General features: G+C 42.4%; 1 protein-coding gene across 3 annotated transcripts; it reads right to left on the reverse strand.

Moving 5' to 3' along the window:
• Positions 1–4,049: 4,049 nt before the first annotated feature.
• ddx10 (DEAD (Asp-Glu-Ala-Asp) box polypeptide 10) lies at positions 4,050–23,415 on the reverse strand. 3 transcript variants are annotated; one of them, XM_080770124.1, is made up of 14 exons: positions 23,131–23,415; positions 22,047–22,222; positions 21,055–21,297; positions 19,493–19,681; positions 18,863–19,004; positions 18,323–18,464; positions 16,886–17,040; positions 16,021–16,123; positions 13,471–13,673; positions 12,058–12,291; positions 10,365–10,516; positions 9,226–9,487; positions 7,152–7,305; positions 4,050–5,815 (listed from the first exon to the last, which is right to left on the reverse strand). In XM_080770124.1, the coding sequence occupies exons 1-14, from the start codon at positions 23,292–23,294 to the stop codon at positions 5,579–5,581; spliced, it is 2,556 nt and encodes an 851-aa protein (XP_080626250.1). In that variant the 5' UTR covers positions 23,295–23,415; the 3' UTR covers positions 4,050–5,578. The 3 variants fall into 3 exon arrangements, with proteins under 3 accessions (XP_080626250.1, XP_080626249.1, XP_080626248.1); XM_080770123.1 differs by having other exon boundaries at positions 4,050–5,818; XM_080770122.1 differs by having other exon boundaries at positions 4,050–5,812; positions 7,143–7,305.
• Between the last annotated feature and the right edge of the window lie 495 nt (positions 23,416–23,910).

Below are 23,910 nucleotides of genomic sequence, written 5' to 3' on the forward strand. Positions count from 1 at the left end.
ACCATTGTCATTTTAAAATCATCTTTACAAACACCTAGGTTTTTGTAGAAGCCTTTGATGTGCTCTACACCAAAACGCCCAGAGTGGGAGGGCAGTTTGTTAACCAGCATTGTTGCAATGTTTGTAAAGAAGATGTTCAAGTGATTGGCTACACCAAGCTTGTCAGTGATGAGGGTGTTATTTGATTTGATGTTTATGTTAGTAAACCTGGTTTTAAGTTTCTGACCACAGCCTAGTTGGTTGTTTAGTAGCTCCAGAGCTCCCGAGGATTGTTTTTGATTTCCTCGGCTTTATCATTGATAAAGTTACTTTTGGCTGATTTGGTCATGGCAATTACCCCGTTTCTATAGCTTGTTACATTGGGTTTTAAGGATGCACAGTTTGGTTTGGAGATCACTGTCGAAGCGCTTGGCTAGCTTGGACTTGCATTTAAGAAGTTCAGATAAATTAACACGATTTGCCTTCGGGGTTCATATATTTGGGAAAGCGGTCCAGACTATTAAAGGGATAAGCCAAATTCCAATACCGCAACTTTCACACTCGCTCACTCCCCTCGCGTCCTCCACTCGCTCCTCGGCTCCGCCCCAGAGAGGAGGAGAGGAGGAGGAGAGGATTCGATGCGAGGACAGAGGTGGTGGTCGAATTTTCCTCTAGAATCGGAATCTGTATTACGCTGTCATTTCAAAGCGACGGCACATTCCGCAATCACTAATGGCGTGTATCAATTCAATTAAATTCAAAGGGCTTTATTGGCATGGGAAAACATACGTTTACATCGCCAAAGCAGTGTCACAATACAGTGTCACACAGCTGGATCACTGGAACTCCGAACAGAGCCGTAGGCTACAGTCTACACAGAATAGACAATTCATCATTTTGTGCATGTAACCGAGGCCAATGTGTATGTATTGGTAACATGTGCAAGGCAATTAAGGCTATTTATTCCTGAAATAGTGCCAGGATGCGCACACGTATAAATCACCCCCTCCTCCGACAGTCAGTCAGTCCTCCTCCGACAAATAACGGACACTATAACAGGAATTAGACCAGTCTCTCTGACTTACATGCATATTCAGTTCAGTCCACATTTAAATAAATACATTTTTGTCACCGTCATTCATATAGCAGTCTGTGCACAGAGATAAATTAACTATATCTTTTGAGGTGCGCACAATATAGCCGGCCTAATTTATATATCCAACTTTTATTATGCTTTAAATCACACAAGTTACAACGCAATAAAGCCAGTGGCTTGACTCAGCCGCTGGCATAGTGGATGGGGGGGGTGCATAGTATCGGGTTTCAAGCAGTGTTTTCTGTGCCACATGTGGAGGAGGCGGACTTATGTCACTGGAGAAGGAAAAAATCACACCTGTGTGAACCGAGTGTTGCAACTCCCCTCTCCCCCCTCCTCTCTAGTTCTCTCTCTCTCTCTCTCTCTCTCTCTCTCTCATTAGCAGGCACAGCACTACCCCTCTCTCTGTTTCTGGCGCCCCCTACTGGTATTAATAAGTCACATAGGCCTACTCGTGCTCATGACCACTGATACATACATACATACATAGGTGTGTACACGGACATTGCTGGTTGTAGGAGTGGTTGCACCACTCAAAAAAACATGTACACGTGACGCGGAAATCCGCTGAGGAGACAAAATACCCCACCGAGCCTGCACCTGATGTACACTCGCTCTATGCGGTCTCGGAGAGCCCACTCGGCTCCTCCACTCGCCTCATCGATGGAGCACTTTAACAATTGGAACGTTAACCATTTCTGGGTCACACTGGAATGACCCGAGTGACCGAGTCCTTACTGGCCTTACTGGCCTACCAGCATGTGCACTTAAGCCTCTCCAGCTGATCCAAAATGCTGCAGCTCGCTTGGTCTTCAACCAGCCAAAATTCTCACATGTCTCCCCCCTGCTCCGCTCCCTCCACTGGCTCCCGGTCGCTGCCCGCACAGAATACAAAACCCTGATGCTGGCATTCAAAGCAACCAAAGGTATGGCTCCCCCATATCTTGCAAGTATGATCGAACCCTACAAACCCTCCCGCTCACTCAGATCAGCCAACGCAGGGAAGCTGGAAGTACCCTCACTAAAAACGCCGGGACAACGCTCCACACGTCCCAAACTCTTCTCCCTTCTGGCTCCAAAACTGTGGAATGCACTTCCCATTGCAGTCAGAACTGCAGCATCACTCCCAATCTTCCGCCGCAGTCTGAAAACCCACCTTTTCAGACTCCATCATGGCCCATAGCACTTACCCCACCCCCTTAGATAGCAATTCTAGTAGTCATAGCACGTCATAGTACATATGTGTAGCATAGTAGTATAGATGTATAGCTTATATGTATAGTTTCATTATAGATATTCCACTGTTACTTTCTTAGCTACGCATGTTTCATGATAAATGTCTTTATGTGATGTATTCCCATGCTTTTGTTCTTGCTTAATGTAAGTCGCTCTGGATTAAGAGCGTCTGCTAAATGCCTAAATTGTAAATTGTAAATTGAGTGGGAGTGAGCGAGTGGCCGAGATTTTGGGTATTGGAATTTGGCTATAGAGACTGATCTTACCCCGGGCTAAAACCGGATGTGATTTGTGGGCGTTCCTGTCTAGCGTGGTGTCAGACTGTCAGTGTATACCTAAACCTAACCTCAGTAAACTATACCTAAACCTAAACCTAAGTAAAACTTTGGGCCGATTCATACTCCTATTTTAGAGCCGAATAAAAGTCGGTTCGGCTCTGTAGAGCCTACAATGTGACGTCATTTGAGGTTTGGGGGGGCGGGTACCGTGCTAAAGTAGACTCTTTGGTGTTACTGAAAATTTCTGACGAGCTGAAATCATTTCGGCACTACAGCGCCGAAACAGCGGTAAAATAGGAGTATGAATCGGCCCTTACTCTGGATATCATATACTGTAAGAAAGCTAAATGACTCACCAACGCTGCTGGCCAATGAGAGCGAGACATGAGTAACTGGAGGCATATAGTGCAGGGGCCAATAGTGATATTTTCACAAATTGGTAACACCTAAAGTGGCCCTACATTTTTGGTATCTTTGTGTTCCTAGTGTATCCTAGGAATATCTAGTGTATATTTTGGTAGGATAACCCTTCCAATTCAGTAGCTTAATGCCAGTTATCACTCTTTAAACACACCTACCCCATATGAAACTGATGTGTATCCTTTGACTTCTAGACAATACATTTTGGTAACCAGTGGTCTTATAAAGACTTGATCCTAAGGTAATTTTCTCAGTAGAATCCGTTTCTGCTCACAATCTTTTTCTATTGTGCATATTTTATTTGATAATTAGCATATTTGAGCTTAATAGTTTTCATGTCGTTTCAATTTAGTTTTGTCAATGAAAAAGGGTAGTCGATGAACAATTTCCGTCATAATACCGGATTAGTCGACGAAATCAATACTGGTTCCTAGTCTCACAGCCAATCCACGTAGCAATCACAACCTATAAATACACCCGAGATTGCATCACTTACCTTTTTGATTCTGCTTTGTGGCATCAATTCCCCTTCATCCACAGCTTTGCCATCAAGTGTTGTTTTTGGCGTCAATAGGCCTATATTTAGTCTAAAGGCCTATTCATAGTCTGGATTTTCGGTGGTGAGGTGACCACCGGAGCTGAAATAACGTTGAGCGGTGGTGAGTAAAAAACAAAGAGAAGGGCTGGAGCGGTGGCGGTGGTTTGCTCTTCACCGCAGCTCATGAGTCATGACGTCATGTTGTAGTTCGGTGGTCACCTAACCACCGAAAATCCAGAATATATGAGCCTTTATTTACCAGAGCTTATAGTTTTCATTTATTTTCCATGCAGTTTGTCAGTGAAAAAACATTTTTCCTCTTAGTATTAGTCGACGAAAACAACACCGTTTGCCCTTCTAACACCTCTCTCTCCTAAACCGAGCGGGGGCAGTGCCAGTGCCAGAGCAGCGGCGACTGACCGCTCCTGAGAAGTAAGTCAATACACAATAATTAACATACATCTCACTTTGTGCAATAAATACTGCTAAACTTGAGCAGAAGGCGTGGTCTCTTACAGTGAGCATATTTATTTAAAACATTTTTATGTCAGACCATTTCAAATTACACAAGTTATAAACTATATCATTCAAACCTTACCTAATTCTAAAGACAAGACATACCGGTATGTACGTTTTTAAACTGATAATATTCTCAATCTAACCAAAAGAGGTCATGACTTTAACACAAACACTTTTTTTTTTAAATGACAGACAAATTCTCTCTTTTTTGTATGTGTAACGACTTCCAGCAATGTTATTTGTACACGTTTGGTTCATGTCAGTTAAATGACAGGCCTTTTTCACCAGTGTTAAATTTTTGCCATCGCTTTAACAAGACAAGTCAATAACATCCTCAACTACAACTGTACATACAACCTCACAACGGCCACATCCCAATATACTCCCATCCTCCACTAGCGTTGTTTTCTCATGCCTTAGCCTGGCCTCGGAGCAGGGAGGCAGGAGTTTTGGGATGTAGCCTTTGAGATGTGTAGTTCAGTGGTTCTCAAAGTGTCACCCAGGGAGCCTAAGGGCCGATTCATACTCCTATTTTACCGCTGTTTCGGCGCTGTAGTGCCGAAATGATTTTGGCTTGTCAGAAATTTTCAGTAGCACCGAAGAGCCGCCCCCCCGAACCTCAAATGACGTCAAATTGTAGGCTCTACAGAGCCGAACCGACTTTTATTCGGCTCTAAAATAGGAGTATGAATCGGCCCAAAGTCTTCCTTGAGGGGTTCCAAAACAAACTCTTAGAGTGTACAAATGGAAGAAAAACATAACAGGCGCCGGATATATATATTATATATATATATATATATATATATATAGCCCTATTTTCATCAGTGCTAAACCCCTTATCCCTTAACGTCTACATCAACTACATTGATTTTTTTTAGAAGAAGTTTAGGGGTAACAGAAATTTGTTGCAGCTGTAAATTGTGGCCTCAATCTTCTTATAACTATTTCTTCACTCGCTAGTTTTTTTTAATTCAATGTAAAGGAATGGTAATATACAAACAAAAATGCTCCTTGTGTTCAAGTTATCATGGGGTGAGTGAGCAATAGAAATAAAGTTGTGTTCTGTATCAATTACTGCAGTGGATCTTAAAGTGGGGTTCAGGGACCCCCAGGGGTCCTTGAGAGAGTTCAAGGGGGTCCCCAGCTAAATGATAATTAGGAACCAAATGGACCCTTATGGGTCTGTAACTCAGTGTGTGTACAAATGGAACCAAATGGACCCTAACGGGTCCATTTGTACACTCTCAGAGTTAAATTAACTTTGATTTTAAAATATACATTGGAGTCCCAGAGAGTGAAATGTCATTAAATGGGGGCCCATAGCCTAATTCAGGTCAAATCTGGGTGGTCCTTGAAATGAAAATCACTGCCCGAGCCGTACAAATCGTCTCTTATGGGGATTCCTTGGCATATGTTTTCTAATGGGGGCCTGCGGGGCTGATGAGTGTCAATTTGGGGGTCCTTGACATGAAAAGGTTTGGGAACCACTGAACTACTGGACATAAGCATGCTCTATTTGTTTCCACCCAGCAAATGCAGGACCAGTTCCTCGTCCTCGGCCAGAGAGAGGCCAGTGTCCAGCTGCTGCCGCGTTGTTGCATCTTCCTCCGTACGCCGCTTCGCTCTCTTCCTGTTTCCTGTCGTTGGCTTCTCCTCTTCCTCTGCCTCACTGCTGTCGTCATCGCTGCTGTGGCTGCGTTTCCTTCGCCCGCCAACAGGGGGACTTCCCACTCCCTCCTCATCCTCCTCCTCCTTCAAAGACAAGGAAAGGAAAGGAAATGGTAAATGGTGCATTTATATAGAGCACCGAAGTCTGACGTCAATATCGGTAGAGGGCGCAAATCCACAGGTTCGTGTACTTTTTATTTGCATTATAATCCTCATAGGGGGATTTTAAATCGCCTCATTTAAAAACTGTGTTTGAACATGTCACCCTGGCCGTTTCACTCATATGGATATTAAGAAAAACGCTAATGTTACTGCTACTGAATTAGTTAAATTTTCGCTAGAAACAGATTGTATCATATACGAGTGACTGACTGTTGCAAACGATACAGAGACACCTACCTCCATGACAATAATGCAGAGACAGCTTGTTTATTTTTGGACCCTTTGAACACTTATATGAAACGATTTTAAGATGAACCCATGTTATTCTCCATAGAGAAATTACTTCCGCGAACAAGGGGAATCGAAGGGATGAGCGAGTTACGTCAGGACTTCGGTGCTCTATAGCGCCTTTATCCAAGGCACTTTACATTCACCCATTCACACACACACACATTCATACACCGATGGCAGCGGAAATCATGCAAGGACCAGCACATCAGGAGCAATTTGGGGTTCAGTGTCTTGCTCAAGGACACTTTGACACTAGCCTCGGAAACCCAGACGTTTTAATTTCCAGGGAGAAAAAACAAAAAGTCTGGGGCAGAGTCCACTTCAATTCGGCATACGGTAGCACTCTGTTGATTTCTGATCGTCTGCACCTTTGTTAAATTGACACACACACGTACACACACACTCCTCTCTCTCGCTCTAATTAATTTGTCTCATGTCCAGCAGCCGGGAGCTGCCTATGCCATAAAAAGCATAGTTCCAGTCTACTTCGACACCAACTCTGGGGGAGCCCGAGTTCGACCTGGCAACCTTGCGGTTACCAAAGATAAGACGTCTATTGAAATTCAGTCCAAAAATAAAATCTCCTGAAAGTGAAACTTTTATTAAATGATGGAGTTGGTAAGCACATGGACCCAAATTAGATCTTGAATTCTTGAGTGTAAAATGAAACCAAATGGACCCGTTTCATTTTACACTCAAGAGTTCAAGATCAAATTTTGCGGACTACCCGTACGGGTCCCATTTGGTTTCATTTTACACTCTCAAGAGTTATTTTTTTTGTTAAACATCTGCAGTATTTAAGTTAATTTACAAGAAGTCTACACAATTCGACAATGTAGAAGGATTGTTATTTTGATCGTTGTCTCTCCTAATGGTACCAACGTCAATACAGCATGGATAGTGGCCTCGATATGAAAATGGTTGAAAACCACTGAACTAAATGAACAGAATGAACTATACGCACCTCCTCAGAGTCGGAGCGCCGTTGGTCCGGGTCGGGCAGCGAGGCGGGGTCAAAGTCTTCCCCGTGGCCCGCCAGGTACGCCACCACTTCCTCCTCATCGTCGTCGCCGCCGTCATCGTCAGATGTCTTGCCGTCACGTTTGCGGGCTTCCCGCCTGGCAGTAGCGATGGGACATTTGTCATTATGTCACTACTGGTCAATAGTTGGTTTATCATCCATTATAATTCATAAGCAGAGATTTATTTTTATTTTCCCGGAGAAACTGGATTTCCCTCAACAAAGTTATATCAATAAAATGTGTTTGTTATATATTACTTTTTGAAATAATCATGACACCATTAAGACAATGTGTTTTTTCAAAGAATAGACAATGAAATAAATTAAGTTATTACATTTAACAGATTACATTTTCACGGCTTCTCTGTAATTGAATGACAGCAGGACGGTGGGATTGATACAAAAATAAAATTCTTATCGGCAATGAATCAATAGTTATTTAACCCATTTAGACCTGAGGACGCGTCTGTATCACCTTATAGCTTTTGAGCACTTTAACCATTATTTTAAACTTTAGCTGTTGAAAAATAGCAGATCTACAAGCTCATAGTGAAAAATTGTGCAGTGAACGTTTTTAATTCATATTTGCTTCTGGTGGGGTCCCTGGTACAACATATTTTCAGATGGGGGTCCGCGGCCAAATACATGTCATTCTGTGGGTCCTTGACGTTGGAACAATGGACTTCACGTCATCAAACAGCAACACATACCTATGGTAACATTCTACACACGCTCACCGTATAAACAAAGAAGTAAAACTCCTTAGACTTGAGACTTTTTATTTTTATTTTATTTTAAGATGCTGTGCTCATGGTGCTCTGTGCTCATGGTGAGATTAAAAAGCAAAACGTTTTCGGTCCTCAGACCTTCGTCAGTGCTATGGTTTTTTACAGACAAAGAACTTGCTTTTAAACAGCTTCCAAATAATACAGCTCAGGTGCTGTGCATTACTAATTGGTGACATCACCAGATTGTGGGCGTGGACATTACAGAAGAGATAAATATACAAAATCAAAGTTATATATGAAACAAAAATATTGCATACATCACATGTTGACAGACTTATATAATCACTTTTTGAATATAACTTTTTACTCTATAGGTAGCACTGGAGGGAGAGATCCTCATTCAAGCCACCTGGATTGACAGACTTCAAATAAAAAATCCATCTAGATTCAGTTTGGAGGAGTTTGGTGTCTAAATCACCCCCTCTTCTAGATTTCTTAACTTGATCAATGACTGTGTAAGACAGATCTGCTATGGAGAAGAGGGGGTGATTTAGACACCAAACTCCTCCAAACTGAATCTAGATGGATTTTTTATTTGAAGTCTGTCAATCCAGGTGGCTTGAATGAGGATCTCTCCCTCCAGTGCTACCTATAGAGTAAAAAGTTATATTCAAAAAGTGATTATATAAGTCTGTCAACATGTGATGTATGCAATATTTTTGTTTCATATATAACTTTGATTTTGTATATTTATCTCTTCTGTAATGTCCACGCCCACAATCTGGTGATGTCACCAATTAGTAATGCACAGCACCTGAGCTGTATTATTTGGAAGCTGTTTAAAAGCAAGTTCTTTGTCTGTAAAAAACCATAGCACTGACGAAGGTCTGAGGACCGAAAACGTTTTGCTTTTTAATCTCACCATGAGCACAGAGCACCATGAGCACAGCATCTTAAAATAAAAGAAAATATATTTTTCTAAGTCTCAAGTCTAAGGAGTTTTACTTCTTTGTTTATACGGTGAGCGAGTCTTTTCCTGTCAAAGTTCCTTTATGTTTTTGAGACCACCGCTACCGTAGTCAACTTTAAAGAGAAAAAAAGGACGAAGAAAGGCGCAACAGTTTTCTCAGTGCTTCAACATTCTACACACCACAGGTTTCTGCCTGTTCAGCGAGAATAAAATCTCACCACTGATACGTTTTTTTCAGAAAACTGAAAGGATTTGGAAGACGTTTTGTAGAATCTTGTTTTCAGGTCTTAATGGGTTCATTGTCAGTACTATCCCTTACCTGGCGTCCTTTGCTTTCAGCCTCTTCTCGCGGTGTTTCTCTTTGACTTTGCGTCTGTACTCGTGCTTGTCGAACTCTTGGTCCTCGCGCTGCAGCCTCTGGCGGGCCTTCGCCACGTCGATCCCAGAAATGCCTTCGTCCTCGTCCTGGTCGCCGGCGGCCGTGCGCTGGGCCGGCGGCCACTGCTGCACCGCCTCGCCGTCCTCCGTGAAGGTGGTTTTGGTGTTGACTTTGAGCTTTCTCTTCAGGACCTTCTTGGCATCTTTAAAAAAAGATTTAACAGATACTGATAAGTTTGCCATATGGGAAAAATATATAATAATCATGATTTCAATTCAAATAATAGCAAAAAAAATTGCCAATCTACAAGCTCAAAACGTTGAAGATAGACAAGTTTTGCTACGACAGTATGCAATGTGGACTATAGAGGCCCTCTGGAGTGAGTGTGGAACTATAGAGGCCCTCTGGAGTGAGTGTGGAACTATAGAGCGTCGCAGTCCCTCCCCCTTTCAGAACGACGAGTGGCCCAGGAAATGAAATGCAATGCATTTCTCCCATAGGATTTTCTTTAAGTATTTATTTAAAGACGGTTACGCTGCGGACAAAGCCAACTCGGATCGTGACAAATCATGACAATGAACACAATGTTTTGGGCCGATCAAATAATTTATAAGAAGAAAAACAAAACAAATAGTGTTGTCTCCTGCCTTTATTTTCTTCTTTCTAATGATTTGATCGGCCCAAAATATTGTGTTCATTGTCATGATTTGTCACGATCCGAGTTGGCTTTGTCCGCGGCGTAACCGTCTTTAAATAAATACTTAAAGAAAATCCTATGGGAGAAATGCATTGCATTTCCTGGGCCACTCGTCGTTCTGAAAGGGGGAGGGACTGCGACGCTCTATAGAGGCCCTCTGGAGTGAGTGTGGAACTATAGTGGCCCTCTGGAGTGAGTGTGGAACTATAGAGGCCCTCTGGAGTGAGTGTGGAACTATAGTGTCCCTCTGGAGTGAGTGTGGAACTATAGAGGCCCTCTCGAGTGAGTGTGGAACTATAGTGGCCCTCTGGAGTGAGTGTGGAATTATAATGGCCATCTCCATCGTCAAAGTTGCCCACCACTGTCCCCTGTATGTTCCTACCTTTAAATTTGGTCTCTTTGGTGGTTTTCTTTTTGACCTGGGTGGTAACTTCCTCCTCTTCAGGCTCTTGGCCTTCAGTGACATTAAAGACGTCTTTCCTCTTGACCGTCAGCAAATCCAAATCCCTCAAAGTGTCATCGTCCTCACTGTCGCTGTGGAGTCAAACACAATTTGGATCAGTGTCAAATGCATGCGATGGTATGGAGACATTGTAAGGAAGAAAAAGAACGTTTGGGTGAAGAAAGTACGGTGATATTGCTTAATCCAGAGGGGACAAGACCCAGTGGTCGGTTTAAGAAGACCTGCCAGATGACCGTGTTGGCTGACATGAGAGCGCTCGGCATCGAGCATAAGATGGCCATGGACCGTTCCCGGTGGAAGAAAGCCATATCGAGAATCCAGTCCAACCCAGCGGCGCATGGAAAGTGGACTTTAAACCAAAGATGATGTCTGTGTCACATCACAGATGGGACGATATGAAAATGACATCATGATTATTGTGGCCAAAAATGATCGTGATAATCGATACTATCGCGCTAATCTAAATATGCAGAGCTTAAAATGCATGAAAGCTTTTGTTAACCACTTGAACCTCCAGCATCCGGGGGGGACGACGACAGCCGTTAAGTTGTGAGAATGGCAATCCTGGCATTACGATACCATCAAGGCCTTCCAAAATAATTTGTTGTCGACAAAATCTTATATTTAGTCGACTAAAACTAGACTAAAACTAAAACCTTTCAGAGGGCAAAAAAATATGAATAAAACTAGATTACATTTTATTCAAAAAACTACGACAAAACTAAATCAAATGTTGCTGTCAAAAATAACACTGTTCGGCAACCAGTGCACGGAGGCTAGAATGGCCGTGTATACAGTGTTGTTTTTGGCAGCAAATTTCTATTTTAGTTTAGTCATAGTCTTTGGACTGAAACTTCATTTAGTTTTAGTCACATTTTAGTTCACCTGGAATGTTTTATGTGTTAGTCTAGTTTTAGTAGACTAAGTGTCATGCAATTTTAGTCGACTAAATCTACAGGTGATTTAGTCGACTAAAATGTGTTTTGGCGGGCCTTGATGCCGTGTAATTTTACACTTGTTGAAAATAGCAGATCTACAAGATCACAACGCAACGCGTTGTGAGCTTGTAGATCTGCTATTTTGACATAATGCTATAATTGCTATTTTCAGCATGCAACCAAGTGTAAAATGACTTTTAGTGGATCTCTTTTCCACTAGTCCCCCATTTAGTCTAGTTTTTATTTGGTGACGAAATTGTCAATATATTTAGTCTCAGTTTTAGTCATCATAGCTTATTTTAATTTAGTTTCCATTTAGTTTTTGTCAGTGAAAAAGGTAGTCGACGGACATTTTTCGTCTTAGATTTAGTCGACGAAAACAACACTGAAGTCACTAATGTTTAACCCCTTTTGGTGTTAGCATTATGTTATGCTTTAGCTATTGAAAAATAGCAGATCTACAAGCTTGTAGGTCTGCTATTTTTTGAAAGAAATCTTGAAAATGCGGCACAATTCTTTGAATATATCTTACAGCCTACAAGCTCCTCCTAATATAAGGACAAGCTCCTTAGGCTCTGCTATGGTATTTTCACTAGTTTGGGTCTCTCTTGGGCCTCAAGCTAAAAGGTTTGGGAAGCAGTGGTGCTATAGAAATACATGTGCCTTAGCCTTACCTGGGGTCACACTGCAGCACCTCTTTATGCTCATCATCACCACTGTCTTCACTGTCACCGTCCGTCTCGTCTGAGCTCTGGCTCTCTGCGTGAGACGCACGTTTCAGCTTGGCCTTGAAGCTCTTCAACTCGCTCTCCTCCTCCTCCTCTTCCTCAGACTGATCTCCATCTCTCTGCGCATCTTCTTTTGTGTCCTCCATGCGTTTATGAGGGACGCTCTTCAGGAAGCGCACCCTGGGAAGAGTTACAACGCTTCATTTAACTAATGCAGGTAATCCATGCACTTGCCGTAGCACTTGCACAAGCCTCGACGACCAGGCGTATGCAAAGGCTAAACTTGTCATTTAGATAGCATTTTATGTAGACAGCACTCTATAGTGTACACTCATCGTTCCATTGTACAGATATTCTATTGTTAGACGGATGTCAGATTCTTGATGACTATTTCTATGTATTTCATGTATTACCATGTGTTGTTCTTGATTTTGTCGCCAAAAATGAATTTTGGCGGGATAAAAATCGTGGGATAAAAATTTAGAAGTAAAAAAAAAAAAAAGATCTGTATTCTCAGAACGCAACAACTGAGGCACAACCAAATATAAAATTACTTCTATTTTATTTCTACTGGATCTCTTCCCATGTACCGGTAGTCCCTACCTAACTGAATCTAGTTTTAATTTGTTGAGGTGGCAGTAGGTCATGGTAGAGCGGCCACTTGGGAAACAGAAAGTTACGAGTTCGAACCCGGGCTCCCCAGAGTTAGTGTGGGAGTGTCCTTGAGCAAGACGCTGAACCCTGAATGATCTGACCCGATGTGCAGGTTGGTGCCTTGCATGGTTTTCAGGCCATCGTGAATGTGCATGTGAATGAGTGAATGCATTAAGCACTTCTGATAAAGGCACTATATAACTGCACCATTTGACGAAACTGCAGCACATTTAGTCTTAGTCATCATAGCTTAGTTTATATCCAGTTTTCGTCAAGTGAAAAAAGGTAGTAGAGGAACATTTATTTTTTTGTCGTAGTGTTACATGAAGTAATTAACCCATTTTGGACGGGAACCCCTTTTGGTGTTTTAAAGCATTATGTTATACTTTAGCTTTTGAAAAATAGCAGATCTACAAGCTCATATCGCGGCACTCGGTGCCGTGTTATGAAATTGTAGGTCTGCTATTTTTGAAAAATCGTGAAAATGTGCCTCAAATCTTTGAATATATTATTTCAGAGTTTCAATTTTTAACTCAAATCTTTGCTTCTGGGGGGGTCCTTGGAACTACATATTTTCACATGGGGGTCGGCGGCCGAATTACATATAATTCTTGGGGTCCTTGACATGAAATATTGAGAACCACTGATGGACAACATGAGGACGTCAGGCCTAAATGGGTTAACAGTAATTCTAAGCTGGTGCACCTGGGAGGCAGGGCGAGGCCCAGGGACAGAGCGTACTCCTGCAGCTGCAGCTGGAAGACGTCGAACACCTGCTTGTTCTTCATCAGGTAGACGGCGCGCAGGTAGGACACGAAGCACCGCTGAGCCCGGTCCTTTTGGTCCTGCTCCTGAGCCAGGAAGCCTGACAACTTCTGCTGCACGTCTTGGAACTTCTCTGGGTTCACCTGGAAGTCAAGGCCGGGGCAAAACACATTAACACGGAAAAAGGCTCCATGAAACATTCGCCATTTTGGAAATAACTCTTCCCACTTTAGGGGCCTCGGTCCAACTTGTTACCGATGATACTAATTAACCCATTTTGGGCGGGAACCCCTTTTGGTGTTTTGTGTTCACTTTGTTTTTATTCCTTTTTACAGGTTATTACAGACAAGCAAATCAGTCAAAAACAGTTTTGAAAATTTGAAACTTTTGAAAATGGATATAATCAATAAGATAGCACACAAAATCACAGAAGATTAAAAAAAAAAAAATACAAAAAGGGACAAAAACTGATAAACTATACATACGTAAAAAGAAACAATATATATACATGCATATATATACGCCCGTATACATGCACTACACAGCAAATACTGTTAGTCAATAGTAGTATTGATAATGGTAGTAACCGCCACCAGCAATCATATCCTCGGATAGGAGGTGCATTCCGGTCTCGTCATCTACAAGCTACAAGCTCTTAGCACGGCACAGAGTGCCACGCTACGAGCTTGTAGGTCTGCTATTTTTTTTTTATCTTGAAAATGTGGCTCAAATCTTTGAATGTATATTCTTTCAGAGTGAACGTTTTTAACTCAAATCTTTGTTTCTGAGAGGTTCCTGGATCAATATTTTCAGATGGGGGTCAGTGGCCGATTACATATAATTTTTGGGGTCCTTGACATGAAATATTGAGCACCACTGATACAGAAACATGAGGTTTTTCAGAAAACAGTCAGGATTTAGAAGATTTTTTTTTTATTTCGACGTCAGGTCTAAATGGGTCAAGGCTCTGTTCCATTTAGTGTGCAGGATTTAGAAGATTTTTTTCGACGTCAGGTCTAAATGGGTTAAGGCTCTGTTCCATTTAGTGTGCAGTGGTTCTCAAACTTTTACATTTCAAGAACCCCCATGACTCCGACCTGTAAGGTTCCATTTGTAAATACACTCTCAGAGTTACCCACCCGTGTAACAGATGGTGTAGCAGTGTTTCCAGTGAGCCAACATGCACAATAGCAGCACCGTGGCTCTGTTTGACCAGAATGGAACAGAGCCTGAGTTAGTTAGTATCATCGGTAACACATGTTGAAACGTTACCACTTGAACTGGAAAGCTCTATGAGGAGACTACACAAATCCCCACAAATGCTTAATGCAATTTACCAAAAGGCTGTCCTAATCAGATGCATGGATGGCACGCACTATTTTTCTAATACTGTATAACCTATAATGCATTGCATTAACCTGGACTTGCGTCACAGGACCCACTTTGAGAAACGCTGTGTTAGACATGGGGCTGTCAAACCATGGGTCGTGACCCCCGGGGGGGGTTGCCAAATTTTTGCATTGAATGGCTGGAAAATGGAAATGAAGAGTTTACATAGTAACACATAGTGCATGCATAAACTTTCTGGTTTCACTATTTATTGTCTCCACTGGGCCGAAGGCATGGGGAAAAAGTATGTTTTGCACTCCGTCCATGTGTGTGTGTTCTGTCTGTCCGTGTGTGTCCGTCCGTGTGCGTGTGTGGTGCAAATATTTGAATATATATTCTTTCAGAGTGAATGTTTTTAACTAAAATCTTTGCTTCTGGGGGGTCCTTGGAACAACACATTTTGAGGTGGGGGTCAGCGGCCAAATACATATAATTATGGGGCTCCTTGACATTAAATAGTTTGAGAACCACTGATATAGAAACAGGTTTTTCAGAAAACCGTCAGGATTTAGAAGACATTTGTAGGGCACGGTGGCACAGTTGGTATAGTGCTGTCGCCTCACAGCTAGAAGGTCCTGGGTACGATTCCCGCTGGCGACGCTGTGGGCACTGGCGGCGTGTTCCCTCCTCCGCGTCATCAGTGCCCATACCCGAGGCGGGGGTTGGCCTTTCTGTGTGGAGTTTGCATGTTCTCCCCGTGTCCCCTAGGGTGGATACCCTCACAAAAATATGCCGTAATCCTGGTCTCTAAAACTACCTCCCCCCGGCCAGCCGGGGCGCCTGATGGAGGGGAAAGGAACTGGTCGGAATAACGTGTCCCTTCCACGCGCTACGTCCGGCTGGGGAAATTCCCCTCTGTCAGGTGAAAAGAAGCAGCTTGGACTACTCATGCATAGGAGGCATGAGGTCAGTCTGCTGCCCAGGTTGGCAGAGGAAGTGTAGCGCCCAGGATTACATTAGATAATTGGCACTGGGTGAAAAAGAAAACTGGGTTACAAAATCGTGGGATAAAAAAATTAAGGGAAAAAAAAAGAAGACATTTGTAGAATCGACCACTGAATGGGTTAAGTGGGGGAAACTTATTAGCCATGCAATCCTGACCTGGATCTTATTAATTGGAACCTTCTTCTCTTGCAGCTGAGCGACCATCCCGTTCTCCTCCGATGGCAGCAGCAGTAGCAAGGCCTCTCCGCCCTCCTTGTACCTGTCAATATCAACATGTCATGAGAGATGTACCCATGCCCTCCTTGTAACTGTCAATATCAACATGTCATGAGAGATGTACCCATGACCTCCTTGTAACTGTCAATATCAACATGTCATGAGAGATGTACCCATGACCTCCTTGTAACTGTCAATATCAACATGTCATTAGAGATGTACCCATGACCTCCTTGTAACTGTCAATATCAACATGTCGTTAGAGATGTACCCATGCCCTCCTTGTAACTGTCAATATCAACATGTCATGAGAGATGTACCCATGCCCTCCTTGTACCTGTCAATATCAACGTCATGTTGACAACATTTCTACAGTTGATTTAATAATAATAATATATGGGACTTATATAACGCTTTTCGAGACACTCAAAGACGCTTTACATGTGTTGGGGCCAGGGGGGGGGGACGGACGGACAAGAATAAGGACAACTATATTAGAAAAAAACTATTAAAAGAGTAAAACCAATAAAACAGTGCATGTAACAAGATTTAAAAAACACATTTAGTCGACTAAAATGTATTTTGGGCGGCCGTGATGGCGGTTGAAATGTCTGAATTAGACTCTGCTGTGTGCCATAAATAGCAGATCTACAAGCTCACGACGTGTCACAACGCATCTTGTAGATCTAGTTTAGTTGACGAAAAACGTTTCCGTTGTTAGACAAGACAGTCGGTCCGGATGAAGGTCTAGCGACTGAAACGTTGAATAAAGAGCAACGTTTTGTTTTTGTCTTGGTTTTTTTACCTGGCGGTGCGTCCCACTCTGTGGATGTAGGTGTTGGCGTCTTCTGGACAGTCAAACTGCAGCACCCAGTTGACGGCAGGGAAGTCCAGGCCTCTGGCAGCGATGTCGGTGGCAAAAAGCACAGCACTCTTCTTCTTCAAAAAGTCGTTGTACACCTAGCGCCGGACAGAAGGTTAGTGTCACGTGATACAGTGTGCACCACAGCAGTGTTGTTTTTGGCAGCAAATTTTTGTTTTAGTCAGTCTCTTGAATAGTTTTAATTTATTTTTAGTCACCTGGAATGTCTCTGTGTTAGTCTAGTTTTAGTCGACTAAATGTTATAAGATTTTTGACGACTAAATCTACAGTTGATTTAGTCGACAAAATTACACGTTGATGCCGTCGTAATGGCTTATTTTACACTTGCTGAAAATATCTACAAGCTCACAAGGCGTCGCAGAGTGACGCCTTGTGAGCTTGTAGATCGGCTATTTTCAGCATGCAGCCAAGTGTAAAGTGAATTATAATGGATCTCTTATCCACTAGTCCCTTCTTAACATTTTAGTCTAGTATTTATTTGTTGACAAAATTGTCAGTATATTTAGTCTTAGTTTTAGTCACCATGGCTTAGCTTTAATTTAGTTTGCATTTAGTTTCCGTCAGTGAAAAGAGGTAGTCGACGGACATTTTTCGTCTTAGTTTTAGTCGACGAAATCCACACTGCACCACAGCAATGCTTCTCAAAGTGCGGTGTGGGAGGGATTAAAAAAGGATCCGAATCTGCTGTGTACAGTGTTTATCTTTTGGCATTGAATCTCACGGCCAAGATTTTTCTTTGAGATAAAGACACTCTGGTGCGAACCGAAATGGCAGCTTCCCCTTGCTCGGATTTTGGGAGGTGTAGTTTCAGCTTCTATATTGCATTTGGACTGGAGATTGTGGAATAGTTGTCTGGCTACGCAAGACTACGACAATATTATGGTCATTTTTGTGCATTTCTATCAGTGTTAATCTTTGACAGCAAGATTAAGATTTAGTTTTCATTTAGTAATAGTCTTTTGAGTCTCACTTGACTCTCACCTAGTTTTAGTCATCATCTGAATGAATGTTTCAGTTTTAGCTTAGTTTTAGTTGACTAAATCATAAGACTTTCAACTACCGGTAAATCTATAGTTGATTTTGTCTCCAAAAATGTATTTTGGCGGTCCTTGGTGTCATCGTAATGCCTGATTTGACACTTGATTTGACACATCCCCTATTCACTCCCTAACATTAACATAACATATTGTGGACGAAATTGTCAATATACGGTATATAGTCTGAGTTTAGTCATGATAGCTTGGATTTAATAATGTTTTCGTCAGTGAAAAAATGTAGAAAACGAACATTTTCCGTCATAGTTCTCATCGAGGAAATGAACACTGATTTGTTATCAATCTAAACATCAATGAATCTAACCTCCACTCTCTTCATCTGTTGCTGCTTGCCGTGCAGGGCCAGGACGGGCATGCCCGGGCGCAGGCGGCAGAACGCCCGGAACAGATACTGGATCTGCTTACAGCTGCTGAAGAACACGATAATCTTCTTCTGTAGGTGGCTCCTGATGGAGGAGTGGAGCATGTTTAGTTTTAGAGCAGTGTTCGGGATCCTGTGGGTCGGAACCCCCCAGGGGGATCCCTACATTAAAATAAATAAAATTCATAGTGACCATCACTACAGGAAAACTAACAAACTATACTATAAAAACTGGTCAAACATTGGCAAATGACAATGGAATAAAATGCGGGTTTAGCAGGTCATGCTGTTAATGTGTCAAGTTAAAGCTGCTATAAGAAATAATGTCAACATTTTAATGACCTTTTTATTTTTTATTTGTTTTGGTATTCAGACAGCCAGCAATGGGTAGAACGGGAAGAAAAAAGTACATTTGGATCTGAGATGTATTGGAGTAGAAATAAAAGTATTGGAAGTTGGAAATACTCAAGGTATTATTATTACCTGATGAAGGAGTAAAGCATGTTGACCTTGTGGTGGAGCTCACAGACCACATAGCTCTGCTCCAGGGTGGCGGGGGTGCTGAACTTGGCACTCTCGTGAACCCACACATACTCGGGGTCCTTCAGGCTGAGCCGTGCCAGGTCTTCAAAAAAACAAAACAAAGTAAGTGGGCTACAAGCTCATAGCACGGCACCGAGTGCCACGCTACAAGCTTGTAGCCTGTAAAAATCGTGAAAATATGGCGCAAATCTGTGAATATATATTCTTTCACAGTGAACGTTTTTAACTAAATCTTGGTTTCTGGTGGGGTCCCTGGAACAACATATTTTCAGATGGGGGTCCGCGGCCAAATACATATCATTCTGGGGGTCGTTGACATGAAAAAGGTTTTTACAATCGGCCTCAGGTCTAAATGGGTTAACAAAAATCTGACCCGTCTGAAGTGAGTGGTGCTGTACTGTACTGTACAATCTCTCCTCCCTGGCCTTTGTCTGTGTGTTAGGCTGCACAACAGTGACACTCTGCACAACAGTGACACTTGGTGGTGACAATATTCTACTTCCATGCTCGGACACAGGGACACACGCATAGCTGTCTATAAGAGTGGGTGCACCACTCAAAAAAATATACCTTTCACTGATTTGGTCTGCGTGGCCGAGAAGAGCAGCGTCTGGCGTGTCTTGGGCAGGTTCTCCACAATGGCGTTGAGCGTGTCAGTGAAACCCATGTCGAGGATGCGGTCCGCTTCGTCCAAAACAAGCATTTGTAGATCGGTGGCGTGGAAAGTGGCGGTCTGGTCCATGTGCTGCAGCAGTCTGCCTGGGGTTAATGGGTCAAACAGGTCAACCCCATACGTTGGTGAGCAGAGTGCCAGAGTGACATTTCAAAAAATATTTATTTAAAGATCTGTAGGCCTCAAACAAAGCCAACTGGGATCGTGACAAATCATGACAAGACACAACAATATTTTGGGACGAACAAATCATTTGATAAAAGAAGAAAAGAAAGGGCAGGGTACACTTTTTTTGTTGTTTTTCTTCTTTGTAATTATTTGTTTGGTCCAAAATAGTGTTTCTTGTCATGATTTGTCACGATCCGAGTTGGCTTTGTCCCCGGCTTTTAAGGTCTTTAAATAAATACTTTTTGAAATGACTATGCGAAAAATGAATGGGGAATTATTTCCTGGGCCAGTCGTCGTCATGAAAGGGGGCGGGACTGCGACGCTCTATACTAGTGGCTTTTCTATTTTGGACCAAAATTAAATTATTCAATTAAATCGACAAGCTCGTGCGACATGTGACAGTGAGCTTGTCAATCCGCTTTTTCCCCGAAGCTTAGGGGTTAAGTGGGAAAAAAGAGCACTAATTTTCAACCTTACTTTCAGGTGCTACTCAGCAGTGGAACCGCTTGGATACCACTCAAATTGACAACTTACTAAGCACCAGGCAAAAAGTAGTTTGTTTTAGGGGTAGATACATTCTCGTTCTTAATTGAAATTGATGACACTGTCATTTGTATTGTGCTGTAATTAAAGTTATTGTTTTTTTACCGTATTACTAATTGTTGCAACTTGTCGAAACAAAACCTTCATATAATGGACTTTTCCTTCATATAATGGACTCTGTTTTGGAGCCTATTTAACAAGAAACGATTGCCAGCCAAGTCCTATGGACTTTAATGTTTGTTTAGTGCAGTAAATGACAAGCTAAGATGCCATCTGGCTGACACTGCCCTTGCGCAACTTTCTTTCTTTTTCACCTTTAATCATACTCGGAAATACAGTTGAGGGCAAGACCTCATTTTCAACGTAGCCGAGGTTACAATACACAAAATACAATCACAAAACAATACATCAAACAAAACATTATAAATCAGGGTAAATTACAAAGGAACTTTATACAGCACAACCATCAGTAAAATAAATCAATTGAAGCAGGAGCAATCACGGTGAAAAATATTCTGGAGCATTCCTTTGAACTGGGAGCTCAGTTTTAAATAGTTTTGGAGTTAATTCCATGAAGTTGGGCCATTGACAGAAAAAGCTGTCTTGCCCAACTTTGTCTGGGTCTGAGGAACCTTGAGGCTTAAGAAATCACTAGAGCGGGTGCTATTGTTCAGTTCCATCATGGAACAAATATAGTCTTACTTCACACGAGTCGAGTGTGATAAATAATGGCTATTTGCAGACCCACCTGGAGTACAGATGATGATATTGGTGCGGTGGATGTTTTGGGACTCGGTCTCCAGGTCCTTGCCGCCGATGACGAGCCCTGCTGAGAACTCGTGGTTCCTCCCCACCTTGCGGAGCACCTCAAAGGTCTGGTAGGCCAGCTCTCGGGTGGGGGAGACGATGAGAGCTCCCAGGCCGTCCACAGAGCTCCACTGCTGCCGATAAAGACACTCCAACACAGGGATGAGGAAGGCCAGCGTCTTACCTAGGGGGGTTCAACAGTCACTTGTGAATCAAAACAGTTTTTTTGCTATTATTTGAATTGAAATCCTGATTGATTCTTATTTTTTTGCTATTTTTGTAAATTCAGGCTGAGCCGTGCCAGGTCTTAAAAAAGTAAGTGTTTGTTTTAGGTTAAGCAGATCTACAAGCTCATAGCGTGGCACCGAGTGCATTTTACTTAATGTCAAATGCATTTAGTTGCACTTATATTAACTTTAGGAACCAGGCTGTAGACTGGTGCGCTCTGTTATGAAACGAGTAATGTTACGTCTTTTGATTATTCTCCGTCCTGGGCTTTGGGCGTAATCATTTAATAGGACGGAGATCTCCGTTTTTGCCAATCTACAAGCTCATAGCGTGGCACGAGTGCCGCGCTACGATCTTGTAGATCTGCTATTTTTGAAGAATCGTGAAAACGAGTGCAAATCATTGAATATATATTCTTTCACAGTTAACATTTTTAACTCTTATCTTTACTTCTGGGAGGTCTCTGGTACAGAATATTTCCACATGGGCGTCTGGGCCAAATACAGATAATTATGGGGGTCCTTGACATGAAAAATGTTGAGAACCACTCACACAGAAACATAGTTTTTTTTAGAAAACAGATTTTGTGGATTTTTTTCTTCTTTTTGTAATCAGCCTTAGGTCTAAAATGGGTTAACCGAAAAAGTAGTCCATAAAATCAATAATCACTAAGACAACCCTGGATAGTTTCAGCCCTAGGCTTACCAGAGCCGGTCTTGGCGGCTCCCAGAACGTCTTTGCCTCGCAGGGCGAAGCTGATGGTCTGTCGCTGGATCTCGGTGGGCTGTCGGTACTGCGCCTGCATCAAACCTCGCAGAGTCTTCTTGGAAATGGGGAAATCGGAGAACTTCACTGCGTCTTGCACGTTGATCTGCTCGTACCTGCAGTGGTAGAAAGACTGTTGAATTAGCCATTTTCTTACGAAATGTAAAACAATAAAGAAAGGAATTTAGAAAATGGTTTTAAGTAACGTAAAGTATTTGAATGCTTTGAGTATTATTATTAGTACTAATTGCTACAAAACCTGTGCGAAGCTACAAGCCTGCAGTCATTAAAGTCGAAAGTACAATTTTGGTCTCATAATAATGTACAAGTTTACCTGTTTAAGACAGGTGATATTTTACATTATTTCAGATGGTTGAGCTAGCCCCTCTCGGCACCCCCATAAAGGTTTCTGACATTTGGATGTTTACATCTTTACGGAGGGTCCCTCTCCAGTTCGTAAACCCACAATAGGATGCAGCTGTACATAACCTCCGTTGCGGCCGTGCTGCGCTTTTTTGATGGGGGTTAGCCGTTTCAAAAGAAGCATATAGGAGCTATAGGAGACAACGGAAACGTCAGAGAATTTCCGATTATTAATTTTCATAATCGATTTCGGGTCCTATTAACGATAATCGATTAATCGATTAATCGGACCCATCCCCACACCATAAGAGAAGCGCTTTACGGCTCTAGCAGCGATTTTCAACCCGCTTAATTTCAAGGACCCCCAGTTTGACATGCATTAGTCTACGGACCCCCATTTAATGGCATTTCTATTTCTGGGACCCCAAATTTATATTGTAAAATCAATGTTGCTTTAACCCAGAGAGTGTACACTCTAGTTACAGACCCATAAGGGTCCATAATCATTTGGTTCCAAAATATCAAGCTGGGGACCCCCTGGAACTCCCTCAAGGACCCCACTTTGGGAACCACTGCCATTAGTGCATGGTACCAGACGGACATGTTTACATTGTAACAGAATCTGTGTACACTGTAACAGAGTAATGTATCGTAAACGTACTTGCTGACCAGTTGTTGGATGTTTTCTCGCTCCAGTTGCCACTCGGGCTTGTGTTTCTCTTTCCTCTGTTTGTCGACTCGTGTTTTCTTCCTGTTGTACTTTTTCTTCCATTTCTCGAACGTTCTGACGGCGTCGCCGCCGCCTCCGGACTCTCGCGACGTCATTTGCACTTTTGTTCAAAGTATCGTTATTTATTTTGTATTCAAAGTATTAGCTGCGTTTTTATATCCATGTTTTACACCAAAACAACTCGGAGGAACATAAACAGCGTGGGGAACGCACGTTCAACTCGTCGCATGCTACGATGACGTTATCGAAACGCGACCCTTCGCCAGCTGACATGTCAGTGTTGCCATGTCCGTTTATTATAAGCGAGTAAAGCGACTTTGGGATTGGTTTCTGTTCAGTTTTTTTCTGTAAAGTTGCTTGCAAATATTTGTAGTTGTGGGCACTCAGGCACTGGGTTGCGTTTGTTGGGCTTAATATTGTTTAAACCAGTTATAAAATAGCTCATAGCTCTGATGCTGGTTGTCTGGGTTAGGACCCGCCGCAGTGGTGTCACTGGTGGTGTCCGATTAGAACTTAAACCAGCTGATGCTTCGCCTTCTGCCTTGAGCAGACCTCTATTATTATCCGATTACGCTTTGTCAGGATAACTGAGCCATTAAGATCCATAGGCTATATGGGTTCTAACTTCTACCATATCGATCTGATATCAGCCTTAGGTCAACCCGCACCAAATAGGCTATAGGGATTGTCATACTAGACATGTCATAGCCT

This window comes from Protomyctophum bolini (genome assembly GCF_963924005.1).
Source record: "Protomyctophum bolini genome assembly, chromosome: 8".
In the NCBI taxonomy this organism is placed as follows: Eukaryota; Metazoa; Chordata; class Actinopteri; order Myctophiformes; family Myctophidae; genus Protomyctophum; species Protomyctophum bolini.